General features: G+C 41.3%; 1 protein-coding gene across 1 annotated transcript in view; it reads left to right on the forward strand.

Moving 5' to 3' along the window:
- PDE10A (phosphodiesterase 10A) overlaps positions 1-4,436 on the forward strand; it is a 247,023-nt gene extending 242,587 nt beyond the window's left edge. The window contains exons 21-22 of the mRNA XM_058534019.1: positions 631-719; positions 3,290-4,436. Of these exons, the coding sequence (XP_058390002.1) occupies positions 631-719; positions 3,290-3,410 (210 nt within the window). The 3' untranslated portion in view covers positions 3,411-4,436. The remainder of the gene's footprint in view (positions 1-630; positions 720-3,289) is intronic.
- Positions 4,437-19,648: the final 15,212 nt, after the last annotated feature.

Consider the following 19,648-nt stretch of genomic DNA (forward strand, 5'->3'; position numbering starts at 1 on the left):
TGGCCCAGAATTCCTAATAAAATGTTCTTTAATATATTTTTTTAAAGTACCACAGATTAAAAAGTGAAATCTGACATATTGAGAGAACTGTAACCTGAGAACTGTAACTGTAAAGTCAATGAGATTTGTTTTGGGTCCAATAAAGGGAGGAGAGAGATGAGGAAAATTTCAAGACACCAAACAAGATACCAAAAGCCAAGAGTAACAAACAGATAAAACACCCTGCAGTGATTCCTAAATATTAAGTTGGAGAAGAGTCACCCATGTAGAATAGCAGGTTGACTTTGAAATGTCTATGAAGAGTACTAATTTGACCAGAGATAAGAACCAGACTTGAATTATAACTTGATTGCTCTACAAATAGAATCTCATTGACTGTTGTACTTGGGTTTTAGATTAACATCTTTTTACGTTTTCAATTTTTATTGTTTTATTTTGAGAATGTATTTTAATGCATTTTTAAATGCGCTCTCCAGTAGTATTCATTGAGCCCAAATGTCACCTAGCAAAACTAGAACATTTAATTTTATAGTTAGGCTGGAGAAATAGAAAATTCACTTGAGAAATATTGTGCTGCTAGAATTGCTAATGTGCAATTGTTTCTTGTCCGTGGTTTTTGCACCGAGGCAGCTTGGATTCTACAACGCCGTAGCAATTCCCTGCTACACTACCCTTACCCAGATCTTCCCTCCCACAGAGCCCCTCCTTAAAGCGTGCAGGTATGTACATAGTTCAAGCTGTGATGTTATTTAAAAAAATGACTAAGACTCCATATAGGCTTTTTGCTCCATCAATGTGTGTATGTGTCTTATCTACAGTTTACAATAAATCTAATTTTATGGGCTGCGTGTTTGCCTAGGTAACAAGTGTATGTCAAGAGTATTTATTCGTAAAGTCTTTCATTCACCAAAAAGGAACAAGGAGTTTGTTTGTTTGTTTGTTTTTATGAGGCAGAGAGCCCCGCCCAATGCTGTTTTTAAACAGATGGGACAATAATGTCTGTTCCGGGCTGCTCGCTTGAATCACGCAGTTGATTGTTGAAATGGAAGAGGGGGAACCTTGATGGAATCTTCTCTCACTGTGTTTAGTTTTCTTCCCAAAAGAAATGGAAGCCATCTGTTATCTGTCCTAGCTTCAGATATCTTTGTGTCCTTCCATCATCTTTTTTGAGGGGTGAGCTCAGCTAAGAACATTGGAATTTTTTTTAAGATCTTCATTTTACTTTGAAAAGAAGTTCCCTCTGGGGAAAGCAAAGGATGATGAGCAGAGCAGCCCTGTGAGTTGATTTTCTGCAGATGAATTGGTGTCAAGGAGATTTTTCTGACCACTTAACCAGAACCACACTTGATGGGTGGAGTGGGTGCATGGGGGTGGGGGAGTGGGGAGGTGGACTGAGGACAGACGTTTGACTAGATAGTTTTAAACAAAACCAAAAGCTTTTAGTGTACTCCCATCCTCTGCTGTTGAGACTTATTTTTATGAACTAAATTTTTAAGGAAAACAAACAAACAAAACCAACAAGCAAGAAGATGAAAAAAATCATTTCATTTTTTTGGTGAGGAGGATTGGCCCTGAGCTAACATCTGTTGCCAGTCTTCCTCTTTTCGCTTGGGGAAGGTTGTCGCTGAGCTAACTTCTGTGCCAGTCTCCCTCTATTTTATATGTGGGACGCCACAGCAGCATGAGCGGTGCGGAGGTCGGCGCCTGGGACTGAAGCCGCGAACCCCGGACCGCCAAAGCAGAGCGCACGAACTTAACCACTACGCCACCGGGCCAGCCCCTGTTTTGTTATTTTTTACTTAAGTTGTGATTTCTCTTTCCTCTCTGCTCCCAGGGAGATGAACATAGCATCCTAGCTTCTTTTGTTGAGCCATCACCGACTTTAATCAGTGGTTAGTTTATTAAAATATTATCTTACTGCGTAAGGGCTGAGCCATGTGGGCAGTATGGAGTGTGAGCTAGAACTCCTCCTTGATGGAATCAGGTTGAAAAAGTGGATGCCCCACCAAATTGAAATCCAAACAACATGTCAGAGGAAAAAAGCCTGGGCAATAGTCAGAGGTCCTTTCATATCCAAAAATTCTCTGTACTTTATGCTAAATATTTAGACCCAGCAGAAGGAATGCTTGCCGTGATTGTCAAGCACTGGGTTTTCAGTTGTCTTAGCCGCTTTGCTGCATTCTTGCTTCAGTATACTTGGTTGAACCACATAATCTTTTAAAGACCCTTTTAATCTTAAAAAAATTCATGATGTATCATTGGTGTCCAAGGAAACGTAGGAAAGTTAGTGTATGTCTTTCTTCCAATGTATCAAAAAATCTCTTTAGGTTCTGGGAAAATGATGCCTGATGATATGATACAAAAGTTAAAAGTGTTACACTTTTCAGGTTATATTTTAGGGATTTCTTTTGTCCAAAGGTGTCTTAGCATGGTGTGCTTTGTATGAATTTTGTGTTTGCCTAAGCCAAGGTTCCCTTCTCATTTTGACTTTGTATATAAGGAAGCAAAGTGCAAGGTGGGAAATGTTGATGAGATCTCTGCCTGGTTAGCCACAGAGGGCAAGATGGTGGTCACGCAGTGGTAGTTATCACACTATTAAAGAAGATTAAGATGCGTGCAACGTTTGAACTGCAGATATTGAGAGAGTGGGAGAGAAACGAGGCTGCATTTGAGACTAGAGGTCACCAGAACACAAATGCGGTTTTACTGTAACAAGGAAATTTCAGAAGTTTGTACCAGGGGTAACTTATGGTGACTTTTTATTTATGACACAGTGTTCAAAATCAGCTACTCTCCAGTTCCAAGTGAGGTGTGACAGGGGCTGAAGCCTCATGGAGGTGCACTCTTTCCACCCTGCAGAGTCTGAAGGCCCTGACTGTTCCTATTGGTGCTGAATGTTCTTGCTGCTCAGGCATCCTTCCTGTTCCATCTATCCTGCCTGTTTCTCAGTAGTAAACCCTATGGCTCATTCTCCTTTTCGAGTTAACCCTTCAAACTATCTGTCCTAAGCCTCGCTTTCCTTTTTGACCTTGCAGTCTGGAGCTGGAGGGATGAGGTACCCCCCAGGCTTTGGTGGTTCAAGGCTCTTCTGAGGACACTCAGCTGCAGTGCCAAGTCAGGGAGACATAATGGGAGCCTGCCTGGCCACAGCAGGCTAGTTATTATCACAGTCAGAATGACACCAAAAAGCCACCATGACTAGTCATGCCACAGGATGGTGTGGTTAATTTTTGAGACAAAATCCAGAAATCCTTTTTAAACATCCTGTCACTGCATCTTTCATCCCTAGGAATAACCTCAGCCAGTGGGAGAAGGTGATTCGAGGGGAGGAGAGTGCAGTGTGGATCTCGTCCCAACCAGTGGCCCAGGGGACCTCTGAGAAGCTGCCTGTGAAGACAGATGACTGCTGATGAGCTGTCCCACCTAAAGATGCTCGTCTAGCTTCTTTGACTTTTCTTCCTTTTGTTTTTGTGGGGGGAAACCTACACCTGGTACCTGGGATGCAAACCTCTTCAAGAAGGTAACATCGAGTCAATATGTCAAGCAGATGACTCCCTGCCAGTCTCATCTGTAAAGCATCATAGACAGTGGTCAACTAGGACCACCCCATGACCAGAAATCAGCTGTCCACATGACTCCATTGGACTTGTGAACTGGCCTTTTCTAATAGGCTAATTTGCTGAGGCCTTAATGGAAACGGACAAAAATTATTCAGAAGGGGGTACTTTTCCATTGTATCTTTCTAGTGAGGGTTTAAAATGGTACTATTATCATATTGTACTTTGGCTTTAACACCAATGTTGCTTTGATGTTGTTGGTTATAAATAGGAATTTTTACACATTACTGTTGTGAATGTTCATGTGTGACCTACTTGTAATTAGCGTGAATTGTAGCAGACAGCCTCAGGACACGTGTCATCGAGGTTACGGAGTAAGAAGTGTCTTTCTGCAATCAGTGATGGAAAATAGTCAGATTCTTGTTTCAGAGCCTCATGAATTAAAAGTTAGGTGGACTAAAGTGTATCCTTTAAGTTTATACTAAAGGGCTTAGATGAATAAATTTAACACTAAAGGAAGTAGATATTCTGTCCTCTGGAGAAAAGATGCAGATATACATCATAATAAATTCAGAACTCTAAGTATCAATTCAAAAGATATCAAAGAATATTTTTAAAATTTTTTTCTTCATTGTAATCTTGGCACATTTACTAAACCCTTTGGATAAAGAACAAAATAAAAACAAAGCATATAATTTTTTTTTAACAGAGAAGTCTTATGGATGTAAAATGTGAATTTTTAATAATGATTCCTTTATATTTTCATTTGGTGTCATTACAAAATTTTAGACTCACATTCAAAATGAAAGATTTTTTTCCTGTAAAATTATTTAGTTAAAATGCCATACATTTCTCTCAAAATCAAATTAAACCGTAAAATTGAAGTCTTCTGTAATTTTTACTTTGATCTGCTGCATTCTTCTCCCATTTCTCCCTTCCTTGTGTTACTCAATCATCTTTCCTAAGCTTTCTGTCCATAACAGGGAAGTAGAAGAAAACAGTGTAATTGTATGGTCGCTTCTTTCTGCTCTCTCTACTCTGGTCAAGATCAAAATCTACATAAAATCCTGTGGTTTGAAGAGTTTCTTCTGTATAATTTTTGGGAGACTACTATTACTCTACAGTGTAAATGCCTTGAAAAAACATACAAAAGTAATAGTCTGGACCCCTTCCTACAAGGATTATAAGCCAGTCACTTCTGGTGCATATTAATGCTGTACAGATTTTTAGCACAATGACACAGTAACCTCCGAAGCTGTGGTTAGTCCTGACCTGAAGGAGTTAGAGTCTCAGGAAGTGACAGGCCAATCCATAACAAATAGCTTATCCACTCTTCACGTGGCAGGAAACTGGAATATTACTTTTAATAAAATAAATTTTTAAAATACTCTTCTACATATTCAATACTGTACACATTGTTGTTCATGTGAGCTTGGGTTTTTGCAAAAAAAAATTAAATCAGATGTTTCTACAACATGGTTTATTTATGTTCTAGCAGCGTTAGCTATACATAAACATTGTTCTTATTTTAAAATTAACACTATGTGTTCAATTTCCTTATGGGCTTCTGAAAGTTGCCATCTTCCCTACATGGAGCTCCATTTGCTACTGTAATTATACAATATGAGGTAAAATGAAATAAATAGAGAAATACCACTGTGGCTATGTACACACATCTATGTATGAGAGAGAGCAAGAGTGATACAAACACATCCACGAAAAATAAAAGTCAGCTCCATTCTTCAAAAATGGTGATTTTTTGTGCTGGAAAATGTGTATTGTTTGATAAAGAGCTGACAAGAAAGTGTCCTTTTTATGTTAGTGTAGTCGTAGAATTGAATGCTAAAAAGTTGCATATTTTTCCACATCTAAATTTATGAAACTGGACCCACTGATTTCAACTTGCACAAAAGTTAATTTAGTCATCTAATTTGACTTGGAGACTGATTTGCAATGGGGGAGGAAATATCATTTACGATTGTTGTTTAACTAAAAGGATTTTAAAAGAATGCATGAATTTTACTTCTTGATATAGAAAACAGTCATGGGGGGAGAGAATCCTATGGCTATTTTTGCATCTAAGATTGCTGTTCTGCTGAGATTATTACAGAAAGTTCTCTTATTTTGATACAGCCAGGTGTATTATATCATGTGATCTATACTTTGAACAGTTTCCCAAAGAAATGTATATCGGTTAATTGGTTGATTTCTCATGAAATATTGTCATAATAGGAACAAAGGTTGACCCAAGGACTATATTCGAATGTAAACTGTTAATATTGCTTTTACCATGTGTAAGATTTACTTAGGAATCATAGATTTACCTAAAATAAAAGGGCCCAGGATGCAGTGATATATAGTTAATCTGTTTTGGAAAAAATGCAGTTAGCAGTAATTGTGCATTTTGGCAGATATATTTAGCGGACAAACTTTTGAGTTCTGTTCTCATCTTTTTCCCAGATCTTTTCTTAAAAGGGCAGATGGTTTTTATTACCAAAGCTTTGATGAGTTTCTCCTTAAGGTGGTATTTTATATTGGGCCAAATTTCCCCTGTTCAGTATAAATTTGGTAACCAGCTGTGAGTATATTTAGAATGTTTTACTTGCAGAGATTTTTATCAGTTGTGCTGATTTATATAATACACACAGTTTTATTGTCAAATGCAATGATTCCATTATCTTTCCAGAGATAGTGAATATATTTTTTAACTAAAAATTTTCTTGGAAATGCATGCCACCAACAACATGAAATACTGAACTTGGGCAGTGGAATAAAATTCTAAAAAAATGCAAGCATCTTATGAATTGATAGTTGACTCTGAATTAATTAAATATAAAAACATAAACAAATGCAATCGATGTGGAAAGTAATTCTCAAAAATAGCCCTTTGACTAGGGCAGGAGTTGTGATGCATTTCCCAGCGTTAGTTATTTCTAAGAAGTGCATGAGAAACCAGTCTTGGAAGAGAGACCCCAATGAATTATTCACAGTTGTCCTCATTCCAGACTCTTCTCTCAATGAAGAAGCATCTGTGCATATGATTACAATGCTACTCGAAGTGACTTGTTCTCACAGCAACTAAAACAGAGCTAATTTGAAACTAGATCTGTTCAGTGTAGGTTTCCTCTTTTTAGCATGCTTTTAGATTTTTTAAAATTTTATTTTGTACAATCAGTCTCAGTGAATTTTGCTTTATTGGATGTTCAGCCACTCTAGATCTGTTTGTACATGATACACATAATTGCATAAATCCTTAGCTACCTGGAGTTTTTAGTAGATTTAGTTTTGAGGATTATGTTTCTGGTCTTTTAACTCAGAATTAAGGTTTGAGCTTTAATAGGACTCAGTTATTCACCACGCCTTGGCCTGTGCCTTTATTTTAAATACTGTCATTTTTCTTCTTCATTCATATAGTCATTATTTTGCTTTTCTTGCTTAACTCTAATTGGAAACATTTAAAGGGACACCCATGGTTAATTTTGTCAGGTTGAATGAATAGGACCTTTCTCTCCTCCTCCTTTCTCTCCTCCTCAGATTTCTCTCCTTTATTTGGTTTCATTCACATATACCCTCATCACTGCAACCAATGAACTGCTCAGATTCAGTCTTTTTTTGCAAGAACTTCCAAGAACTGTGACGCTGATTATGATGTGATTTTGTTGGCATTCAGGTACATATGCATGACTTAGATTTTGAAAATCACTTCTATCTTTATATATTTCAAATATATATTTGCTTCCTACACTTTGCTGATTTTATTTAGGGTTAATTCTTTAAAGACTTCTTCATTTAGTCACATTGGTGTATCCCTTCTGTTGCAAGTATTAATCTGATTTTGAAATCACTGTAAAATGTGCATTAGCCGAGCGTGTTCTCAGTTCTTGCTTCTCTGTGCTTGTCAGTAGCACGTGGCTGTTCTGTTCTCACCTTTTGCGTAAGTATTTATCCTGATAACACATTTTGCCAGTTCCTTTAAACACTTACCTTAAATTTAAATTAGTGAGACAAAGAGATAGACTTTGTTTCCCAAGAATCATGTTTAAAATCCAGAGAAGCATTACTATCTTCCATCAGACTCTAAGCCTTTCCCTTCTTCTCGACCCCACAGTGGGAGGCGCGCTGTGTCCGTGGCACATCTTTTGACTGCTCTTTACAGCAGATGTGGGGGAATCGTGACCGAGAGCACGCGGACCTGAGCGTGGCTCTGCTGGAACACAGAGTAGTGTCACCCAAGGACCCAGACAGACACTTACAGCCAAATCCAGACTGCCAAGTAGAGAAGTCGGTTTACACATGTCAGGTTTCGGCTCATATTTTTGAGGTACTGTAGATTTGCAGAAGTTTAAATGCAAAGTTTTATTCCCATTGTAAATTAAGTCTTAAAAGTGTTTTACCTAGTACTCTAGCCCACCTAAAATACCATTATATCACGGGCATGGCAGCTTTGGTATTTTCTTCAGTCACCTTTATACGCAGTCCCATGCCAGATCTCAAATAGCCTGTGTAAATCACATATAGGAGTATTATTTTCCATACGATCTGCTGTATGGTGTCTATTCTATGTATTCGTTTAGTGCGCACATTGAAAGTGCAATAGATTTATCTGTAGAAGGTGTTTATAGACAATGCCCCTACCTATTCACCAGACCCAACCCAGTGACCCAATTGAAATAATGTGCTTGCCCAAAACACTGTGAAACAGTTACCAAAATCTGTAGAAATGCAACATCTTGAATCTCTCTGTAGAGAAAGGTGACTTTATTTACAAGTCTACATGAACAAAAAAGAAGCTATGTTCCTGCCTAGCTGAGGCATCTGCGAGTTTGCTGGGATAATCTCCTTGCCGCCCAAAATGCTGGAGTGTGATACAGGTGACAAGCTATCAGAAACACAATGTGCAAAATAAACTGATATGTAGAGTCGATGGATCTGTATTGAAAGTTTTAATGGGCTCTCTTGGAAGGAGAAAGAATTGCAGGTGAACAATATCCAACTTCATTATAGCTGATGAGTTAGTAAATTTAAAAACATTATTTTATATGTACGACATATAAAAATCTTTGTAAAATGCGCAAGTGCAATAATTTAAAGAGGTCTTAACTTTGCATTTATAAATTATAAATATTGTACATGTGTGTAATTTTTTCATGTATTCATTTGCAGTCTTTGTATTTAAAAGAAACCTTAACTGTTATGTTTGTATAATAGAACAGTAATCATTTATTATAACCTAGGCAAATTGTAAATAAATTCATAATTCAAACAGCTGGTATATATGCATATATGGGTGTTACATTGCAACATCTATCTTTGTTTTACTTACATGCTTAGAGCTGCAAGAAATCTTTTGTGGATATGTAATTATACATATAAAGTATATATATGTATGATACATGAAATATATTTAGAGATGTTCATAATTTTAATGGATATCCTTTGGTGTGAATACTTGAATACAGAGTTTTTAAAATATCATCTTTCACGTTTATCATTTGCTCTCACTTGTGGGGAAGGTAAAAGACATTTTGTATGTTGAGGGAAGCACAGGGGCCTCGTGCAAGTTCAGTAGCAAACACTCCAGGCCTTGTTTGCTTAGAAGATGCCAAGTTCACATTGAAGTAAGGTTTAATATTTGCTTCAGCCATTTCTACCAGAAAGGATGAGACAACATAAATGTTAAATTTTATAAGATGATTTGTTAACTCCATTGCATAATTTTAAGGGGTTAAAGACTAGTTGGGGAAACTGTGGTCTTTTAGAACGACCACTTCAGGTTACAAAGCTAATGACCCTGAGCGCTGACCCTGAGACACCTGAAGTAGCTTCTCTGGCCATCAGGGTCCTCAGGAACAGTCCAGTTCTCATGGCTGAGAGCAGGAAGACTCCATGGCGCTGGCGTGGTTACGAGGAAGCACTAGGATTCTTTCTCCTGTAGTGAAGACAGTGTTCTCGGCTAACCCTCGCAAATCTGTATAGCATGATAAGTATACTCGTGGCTTTCTCTTTAACACTCTGCTTAAGGAAATTGTATTTGCCTACCTCTGCTTGTTATCAGGTGGGCAGGCAAACGATAAATATTTAAGACCAAAAAGCTAGGGGCTGGCCTGGTTGTATAGTGATTAAGTTCACGCATTCCGCTTTGGCAGCCCAGGGTTCATGGGTTCAGATCCCAGGTGTGGACATACACACTGCTCATCAAGCCATGCTGTGGCAGTGTCCTACATACAAAATAGAGGAAGATTGGCACAGATGTTAGCTCAGGGCCAATCTTCCTCACTAAAAGAAAAAAAGTTAAAAGTTTAATTCTATCTCAGACCTTCCCTAACCATAAACATTTAGAGCTAAATTTAGCAGTAAACAAAATGAATGTTTACTGGAATAAAGACCTGTTAACATTGTTAAATATGTGACCACAGCCTTGTTAATTAGACACAAGTGTGGGAATCCCTTAGAACAGAATTCTCCTGCATCACCAAACTCTTACTAATGGAATGCCCCCTGAGTGCATAACACTGTATGTGTTATAGACAGGATTTTTGTTAAATATTTATTTTCTGTGAAATTAAAGTTTACTGTGTTAAAAATAAATTTCATGAGCTAATATACCATAAACTTATTTGGTAATTCAAGTTCCAGATTGGTATTCTGTAAAGCTGATCTGAATTTGAATCCCTATCTTAATTATGCATGTGTCTGATTTTTCCATCAACTTTTCTGTAACTCAAGAGCTTGGAGGAGAGTAACCTTTCTCCATCATATCTATTTCCTGATGCAAAAGGAACTCTGAAATGCAGGGCCAGCCCCGTGGCGTAGCGGTTAAGTGCGAATGCTCCACTGCTGGCAGCCCGAGTTCGGATCCTGGGCACGCCGCACTAATGCACACTGCTTGTCAGGCTATGCTGTGGCGGCGTCCCATATAAAGTGGAGGAAGATGGGCACAGATGTTAGCCCAGGGCCAGTCTTCCTCAGCAAAAAAAGAGGAGGATTGGCGTGGATGTTAGCTCAGGGCTGATCTTCCTCACAAAAAAAAAAAACAAAAAAGGAACTCTGAAATGCAACACTTATCAAACAAACGTTTATTCAACATGTATTCATTGGGCACTCAATGTGTGGAAGGGATGTAGTGGAGAGAAATGAAGAGAAGAGGGCAGGACACAATGTTTGCATAGGTTTGGCTTGGACATCTTCAGCTCACCAGAGACTTTGTCACCTTGCCATTATGTCCTATGTGCTTGTTCCTTTCTGTAATTAGAATCTTCATAGGCATAGTTCCCTGAGAGATAAAAGGGAAACCACACATTTACAGACTGACAATCTCATACATTTAAGAATTTTTTTAAATGTTCCAAATAATACACAATTGATGCTGTTCTTATTAAACTAAGCCTGATGAAACAGAAACCAGAGGTGCTGTTCCATGTGCGCTCTCTTGTCCTCCTCTCCCCACACCCTTCTCCCCCTGTCAAAAATAAAAAAGGAGCCTCCCATCCATTACACAACAGATTTAGACCTTTCCTTAATTGACGTGGAGGAGAGAAAGGAAAGTGACTAGCGATAAAATCAGGAATTTATTTAAAACATCAACTTCCAAATTTTTCCTTGATAAGTATATATATTCAGATAATGTCTAGCCTCTCTGATATCTGTGTCACTAATTAGGTAGGACTCTTGGTCACAATGATGCCCTTAGAGCCTAGTAAATGCTCAGCCATTAGAAAAAAAAAAGATTGAAACATTTTGACACACAGAATAACTATGACACATGAATGTATTAATATACATTGAGAAAATAACATTTACCTGCTTAAGCTTGCATTAACTAAAAAAGCCATGTACCGAGCACCCCATTTCCTAAGCCTTCTGGGTAATTGAATTTTGTCCATGTGAAGTCATGACTTGGGGGTGGGACTTGGAGATCATCGGTTCAACCTTCCACCAGCAACACAAGATTGCATACTCGTCGTTTCTGATGGATGGTCATCCGACTTCATCCCCCAGGGGTGGAGGACACACTACCATAATGTAAACCAGACCACTGTTTGACAGCTCTAGTTGCCAGAAAGTTCTATCTAAAGTCATCCTGAAATCTGTAGCTTTATACTTTCTATTCCAAGATACAAGTTCTGTACTAGCAGCCCCATGGAATGTCCACTTCCTCTTTTATCTGACAACCATTCAACTATTTGAGGAAAGCTATCTTGTCTCCTTATGCTCAATCTAGTCTTCTTTAAATTTAAAAAATACATTAATTGGCTTAGGAACCTGGCTATTCTTGACATTTCTCCCCCTAGAAATTTGCCGGCGACCTTCTGCTGGGCCCTTGCTTACTACAGAACAAATCGTTCAAGTTGGCCAGCTGGGACTCAGGGGGCATCTCCTGCAGCCTCCCCTCTCCTAAGGCTCAGTCACATGGAATGCACATTGCTTCTTGGAGCATCCATGTCCTTTCAGGAATATGCCACATGAGACGCTTTCTACCGGAATAACCTCACCCTGTTTTCTGCTTAGTCAGCTCATCCTTGGAAGCTCAACTCTTACCTCCCACTGTTGGAGAATCTCTGTTCCTCCCAGGCAGCACATCACTATATGCTCCCTCCTGAATGTCTTCCCTCTGATCCCCCGTATTTTGGGAATATGGCTGAAATGCTGCTCCTCACCCAAACTGAAATAATGGACATCAGCATATATTGAGCACTTACTATTTGTCAGGCACTCTACTTGCACCAATGCAATCCTCACAACAATTCTCTGAATTACGCATGTTATATTTTAAGATGAGGAAAAGAAGCTAAGTAGCTAGTCAGTAAGAAAGCAGACGAGCCAGATGCAGGGACTTGTCCTTAAGCACTACGCTATCCTGAAATGGCCCTGGATTCAGCACCTGTTTGTAAAGTGTGCGTCTTGACTAATGTAGACCTATCCACCATTCAAGACGCTAGTCAAGACCCCGACCCAAAGCACTAGCTCCTCATAAATGATCCTTCGTTTCAATCCTTCCCTCCATGAGGAGCAGGAACTCCAAGGGAAGAGGCAGCAACAATCAGCTTTTTACTTTCAAAATAAGATTCAGAAATTCATAGTAGCTGAAATTTTGAGGGAAAAGTGTTTATGGATATTTAAAAGCTGACAATCTAGCTGAAACAAGATGTTTTCAGATTTTTCTGCCTGGACAGGGGAAGGAAGGAACATGGGAAAGAAAGCAATTGAGGGTGTCAATATGCACTCCCCAAGAGGAGCCCCCACCCTGCTCTCCACAAGGTGAGAACCAAGGTGGGGTGGGTAGGGTACTTAATCCCCAGATCAGTCTTGGGGAATCTTATCAAGAGGGTCCTCGTGCCTGCCTTTTTTCTAGAGCCCGGAGAGAGTGGTGCATCTCCCAGTTGATGTCTGAAATCCCACCTGGCATGGCAAGGAGCAAACATTGAACAAGAGCTGCTTGAGGTGAGCCGGTGAACGGAGCCCACAACTCCACTCTGTGGGGTGACAGCCCTAGGCAGAGCTCAGAGGGCAGCTCCTGAGCCAGAGAACCAGCAACCCAGAGGGAACATTGCTCATGACGTAGGGGTGTAGCTTTGGATGGCAGCACATGCTCTGTGGTTGGGGGACAAATAGGGTCTCACTGCCTCAGTGAACACCAGCCCACAGAAGCAGAGACTGGCTCAGGGGACATCACTGAGGTCAAGAACCAGGGAGGACATTGCAACCATAGCCCACCTGGGCAATGCAGCACAACGGGGGACCTTACCTACTCCTTGCTCCTAAGCCCACACTACAGCGCCCGCCCCAGTCATCCCAGACCTTCCTCAGCCATACCCAGAACTCAGGTGGGAAATGAGCATAGGAGAAGCACTTCTAATTTGACTGATTTAAAATCCGAGGGAATTCAGGATGCAGTAAGTTCAGTAAAATTTGCCTGAACATGACTGAATGATGTTTCCTTCATTGGACAAATTAGGAATTCAAGGCAAATTAAATACAGTTCTAGAAAAATAGTTACAGTTTTTCACTGAATTCAGGGCCAGTGGAATGTGCATTTGCTATACTGACATAGCCTATTCCAGGTCTCACATTCATGGTTCCAATAGTTTAGAGACTTCTTAACCTGTACTCAGAAGGGTCATTTGAGACTGACAGCCATGCAGTGGCCCGAGAGTGACATGGGCTCTACTACAGAGTTAACACATAAGTCTCCGTCTCACAGGATTAATGACTCACAGTGAGGTGCTATTGTCAATGGCCAAGTGTCCTCACTAGGGGAGTTGTCAAAATTTCTGTGTAAGAGTTGTTTTTCTTTCAGAATAAAAGAGCTACTCCTGTTCAATGCCCTAGAAACCTTCACAGTCCGTCTGGGTCAACCCAGGTGTATTAGTTAGGGTTCTCCAGAGAAACAGAACCAGTGCGATATATACAGATATGCACATACGCATACATATATGTGTGTATATGCCACTGGTCCTGTTTCTCTGGTGAACTAATACACACACACACACAGACACACATATCAAGGCATTTATTATAAATAAAATAAAATTATATTGCTATAAATGACCCTTCAATCCTCCCACCCCCACAAAAAAGAAACACACATTTCTTTTAAGGACAAAATGCCGTTTCATTTAAGGACAAAAATGCTTTATAAAAGGAATAAAACTAATTCATTATTTCTCAAAGCATGTTGCTGTACCTTGAAAAAAAAGAAAGTTTTGTGATTAAACAAGTTTGGAGCCTACTAGAAGAAAAGAATTGATGAAGATCCTCAAACTCCTCCAGGACTCGAGTAGGAACTCTTCTCGGCATATTCTTGTACGTCAGAATATTTGTCAGATGTCTGTCGAGGAGAGGGGACCTCACTGTGCAGCGTTGAGAAGAAAGCGAACAGGCGCAGGGAGAGCAAGTGCCCACGTCATGTCGTGTAGCTCGTAAGTCAGAGTGGGGTGGAGCATGCCGGCCTGTGCCCTGCGCCCTGCTCTGCAGAAGGCGAGCACCAGTAACCATACTTCCATCTATAACTTTAAAAATATCATTTATATTTTTCTTTTATTGACTTAAACTCTGGCTTGATTTCTTATTAGAGTAACAGTGTCACTCCCCTCCCCCCACCACCTCAGGAGATAAATCCTCTTCTCTGCTACACGGCCAGGAAAATATCCATTGACAAAACACAGAACTCGCCTCTGCTTCACATTTATACCTCGACTGCTGCCAAATCTGCCTTCACAAGGAAGCATCCCCACTCTCAGAAACGTGAAGAAAACTCTGCCTTCTTCCAACGCTGATCAAAGTGGAAGAGCAGACACCTCCCAGCGAGGAGGTGTAATTGTCACTTCTTTCTAATTTTGTATTCAAGTACTAATAGGCCACCTATTATTATTCTTTTTAAAGTGAGCCACTCTGTTCCCAATGAAAATACAAACAATGCTGAGTGTGGTTAAGAAACAGGACGTAATCAGCAATGCCAAGCATTTTTAAAACAGGTGGTGGAAAGTCACAAGTTCGCTTGTCCCACTGCTGTAGGTGTGACTGGGGATGAAGGGCTGGCTGCAGTGTTTGTGCCGTGAGCACCGAGACGTTGCCCGGGGTTTGCACTTGCTGGTGCCACTCGCTGGGGAAATTAGAAGGCCATAATACCAGGTCTCTGCTTCCTGACAAAGCCACTCTGGAAAGTGTTCTATGCCTTAAAGGCACTGCCTCCACCGAATCCCACGTGGGAGCCACGCGGCTCACTTCTATTTGTACTTTCCTAAGAATGACATTAATTCGGGATTACTGAAAAGGTCTGGTGACCTAGATGGAGTAGGTGCCTGGCTTTGCTTTGTTTTGGGTGGGGACAGGGAATTCCCTTCCCCATGTCTGCCCCAGCTTCCCTTTGGCAGGTTATGTGCCCCTTTTAGATGTGTACCAGGTCATGGAATCGAATGCCCCACTTCGCTTAGACTTGCAACATTTCCTAATCCACTGGCTTCATTCCTTAAACATGCTCAGATCTCTCCAATCATAAAAAATCAAACAAACAAAACCCAACAGACCCCAAACCGGCAACAATCTACAGTCCTCTACTCCAACTACCACCTTACCTCCACTGTCCCGTCAGAGATGAGTTCTGAGGAAGGGAGTCTGTCTTTCACCTCTAGCTCGGCACCTTAGCCTTCCCTCAGTGCTCTGGATGCCAGAAGTCTCGTCCTTTGGCTCTGTGTGGGGTATGTCCGGTCTCAGCCTGAGTGTCACCTCCTCTGGGAGGCTGCAGTCAGCAGAATAATGGCCCCCAAAGGGGTCCACGACCTAAAGCCCGTGTGAAGACGTCAGGTCACACTGCAGAGGGGAAGAGAAGAGGCAGATGGAATGAAGGCTGCTAGTGAGCGGACATGAAGACAGCAAGTATGTGGCCTGCATCATCCAGGTGTGCCCACTGCAATCACTAGGGGCCTTATAAGTGGGAGAGGAGGCAGAAGAGCATCTGTGATGGGAGAAAGACTCGACCAGCTGTTGCTTGTTTTGAAGATGGAGAAAGGGGCTGGGGGCTGACGAATGCAGAATGCAGGATACCCTGGAGGGATTCTCCCCTAGAGCTTCCAGAAGGCACGCAACCCTGCCGACACTTTGACTTTATCCACTGAGATCCATTTTGGACTTCTGAACTGTGGAAATATAAAATGAAAAATCTGTATTATTTTAAGCTACTAAGTTTGTGGTTATTTGTTACAGCAGCAACAAGAAACTAATAGGCCTGATCGTCTTATCTAAAATCGTTAGATCTTAAAAATTATTAATTATTAAATTATATAATAATTATTAAAATTATTACTGCTTTTAAAATTTTTAATTTCCCCTTATTTATTTCCTTCACAGTTTAATTGTAGATTTTCCCTCTCTTTCCAACTAATTGGCAACCTCTTATTGGCAATGATCAGACATATGGCAACATACTGATGGATGACACCCATCTGGTGGTGAGGAAGTGAGGGACCAGCCACCCTCACTGCTGCTTGAACTGGAGAACTCGCTGTGCCTCCATGGAGCACACCTTGATGAGACACATCAACGCTCCCTGGCCACAAACCCTTGGACTCAGTGGCTCCTCATATCTGCCTGCATATTCTCACACCTGTGAAATGACCTAAAGGCAAGCAGTGGAGTTTACTAGCAAAAGAGTGGGGTGAGCATAAACGTCTGTCAACGATCTGTAGACTGTATAAATTGCAATAGAGCCACAAAATGGAACATTACAGAGCTATTAAAAAAGTCAGCTTGCTCTTTATGTACTGGCATGGGAAGATTTCTGAGACTTTTTTTTAAGAGGAAAAGTGCAGGTGGAGGAAAGAGTGAGTAGCATGCTGTCACCTGTGTAAGGGAAGGATGGAGAGGTTCTGTGTGTTTTCCCATCTGTGGATGGACTGTCTGTGGAGGCTACGCAAGACACGCGATGTGGTTTTCTTATCGAACCAAGTGGGCTTGCCTCCTGGTGAGTTAAATAAGACTCTACACCAGTGGAAGTTGTCTCGCAAAGTAAAGTGTATTTGCAGCAAATAGGAGGACATGAGAAATCATTTCCAAAGTCATGGCATCCTTGAACAAAGGAAAGCAGGAACTTTTATTTGGTTGGGGGATGAATATTCAAAAGGGAGAGGCAGGTATTTGCTTGCACAGGCTCAGTTGGAGAACATGCTTCCACATAATGAGGCCTAAGCTCCTCCTGGAGAGATCTTTTCGTTAAAGATAAGGCAAAGGTCATGGGCATAGCTCTTGTGGTGAGGCTTGGTGGGTTTCAGGACGCTGGTGGTTACATCCTGGCTTGGTCAGTTTCAGGATGGCTGCTGGTTACATCTCCTTAACACAGAAAAGGAAAAGAAACAACCTGGAAAAACAGTTAATTGCTTCCAAACCCACCTTTTGAGTTCCTGGAGGCCCCTAGTAGTGACAGCTTGTCCCTGAGGAGAATAACTGGAGATGTTGGCAGGGGGAGTTTTCATTACCCACCTACCCCTCACTTAATGGCTTAAATGCTTCTGGAAAACCGTGCTGTTATGTGAAAAGCCATTACCTCAAAAATATTTTCATTATTTTAATGGGGAATCATAATGTCCTCCCTCCTGACCTAAGCAATTTGCACAATTGAAAAAGCGTTTCAATGGAACATTGGAAACAATTTCAGACAAGTAGTAAACGACAGTTTGAAAGCAAAGAAATGCCGTTTTTATGCACAAACGTAATGAAGGCTTGCTTTCCGGAGGAGGAGGAGGAGGAGACTTGCGGAGGAGGTGGGAGTGGAAGAGCCTTGGGGGGGGGCGGTCCTGCTGCGGAAGGGGCGCTCTTTCTGAACCATTTTCTTCATCCATTTTCAACCCTTTTGGGTCTTGTAGTTATTTTGTCTTCAAATACTACTTAAAAATAAAGTTCTATTGCAGGAAAGCACCTTTAGTAAAGGACAAAATCAAGGCTACACACGAGAAGGTCTCAGATGGGTGAAGACAGCGCCCCTGTGCCGGAGACCCCGCCTCGCGCCGCTCTCGGTCCTCCGCCCTGGGCGGGCAGGTCAATACCTCCCCGCTGATGTTCTCTGACTAGAATCTGTGTGTCCAGTAAATGTGAGGATGCCTTTGCCTTAGAGAGATGTAGAGTCAAAGCAAAGGTTTTAAGACGGGGATAAGATATTTTTAAGATGGGGGAAAAAAGCACATTTGTTTTCATGGAAGTGTTCCATCAGATGGAGAGAGAGAAAAAGAAAAGGGGAGGGTGGGGCGGGGCTGAAAATGCAAGAGCACAAGGGATCGGAGGACCCTTGGCATTTGGCGCCTTTGATGTATGGAGAGACTTCTTCCACTGTGTCAGGAGGGAGGGAGGAGCATTTGGGGTGTATTGCAGGCGTCCACCGTTGGAGTGCGTAGACCTGGAAATGCAGGTCTTGATTCTCACTTCTGCCCCGATTCACCGCCTACAACAGGTCGCCACAGTTACCTTTCTAAAACGGAAATTTGTGATCGCTCTCTCTCCTTTAAAATCTTTCAACTGAAATCCGGTGTGATTCCGCGCCCGCGCACACCTGCACACCCAGCGTCCCCCACACTTGCCACCGCTTCCAGTCAGGCGGGCTTGTAATTTCGCTCTACCTGAAGTTCCTGAAACACAGCACTCTGTTTCACACCTCCAGAGCTTAGAAAGCACAAAGATGTTTAAAAAGTCCTTTCAACTTTGTCCACTCTTGCACAAATTCTAAGAGCTGAAAAAGCAGTGACTAGAAATGTTTATTTTTGACCAATTACCTTTCCAATCCATTAGTCGTTCTGACGACTGGTGAACCTCGTCCCCTCTTTGATGACAAGGAACTCCTGCCGCCCACCCATCGGGGCGGTAAACGTGGGGTCCTCCGGAAGCCTCCCCACCCCCGCCCTCCCTCCGCTGTGTGTTTGCTCCGCCTGCCCTGCGCTCGGCTCACCCTGTCTTACTCCTAAGTGGTCTGTCTCCTCCACTGAGCATCTTTAGAGCAGGGAATAAATCGTGCATTTCTGCATCCTTAGCAAGTTGACAAGAGCAGACAATACTTCTTTTTTTATTTTTGTGGAATAGGATGAAAGGAGGTGTGGACAAATAAATTAGTTGGGACGTAGAGTCAGGCTCGTGAGTAGTTCAAATGTTTTAAGATGTGTTCCGCCGCCATCTAGCGCTGGAAAACAAAATAGCCTAATACTGATTCGTACTGGTACATAGTACTGATTCGTGTGGTGAGCAGTTCTTGGGGATTCCTGCAGTAGAAGTCTGACCTGAAGGAAGATCTCCTGTGTTTTTGGCAGATCAATTCATTGCACTCATAACGTTATAATTAAATATGTTTCTGCCTCAAACACTTTGTTGAAATATTTAGCAATTGGAGAGTCACAGGTGGATTTATATGGCTTGATATTGATTTGACCATCAACTTCCTGATCTTTAGCAGATAGGGGGTGGATTAATTTAACTGTGGGATGATTTGGGAGAAACTTAGGTCTTGGGAACAAATAAATTATTTTCTTTCTGATCTAAACCAAGGATCTGAAATTCCACATAGAATGAACTAAATCCATTCTTCTGCCAACGAGCAGTATGAGGGCTGAACTCTG

Source organism: Diceros bicornis, chromosome 39 (genome assembly GCF_020826845.1).
Source record: "Diceros bicornis minor isolate mBicDic1 chromosome 39, mDicBic1.mat.cur, whole genome shotgun sequence".
Taxonomy (NCBI): Eukaryota; Metazoa; Chordata; class Mammalia; order Perissodactyla; family Rhinocerotidae; genus Diceros; species Diceros bicornis.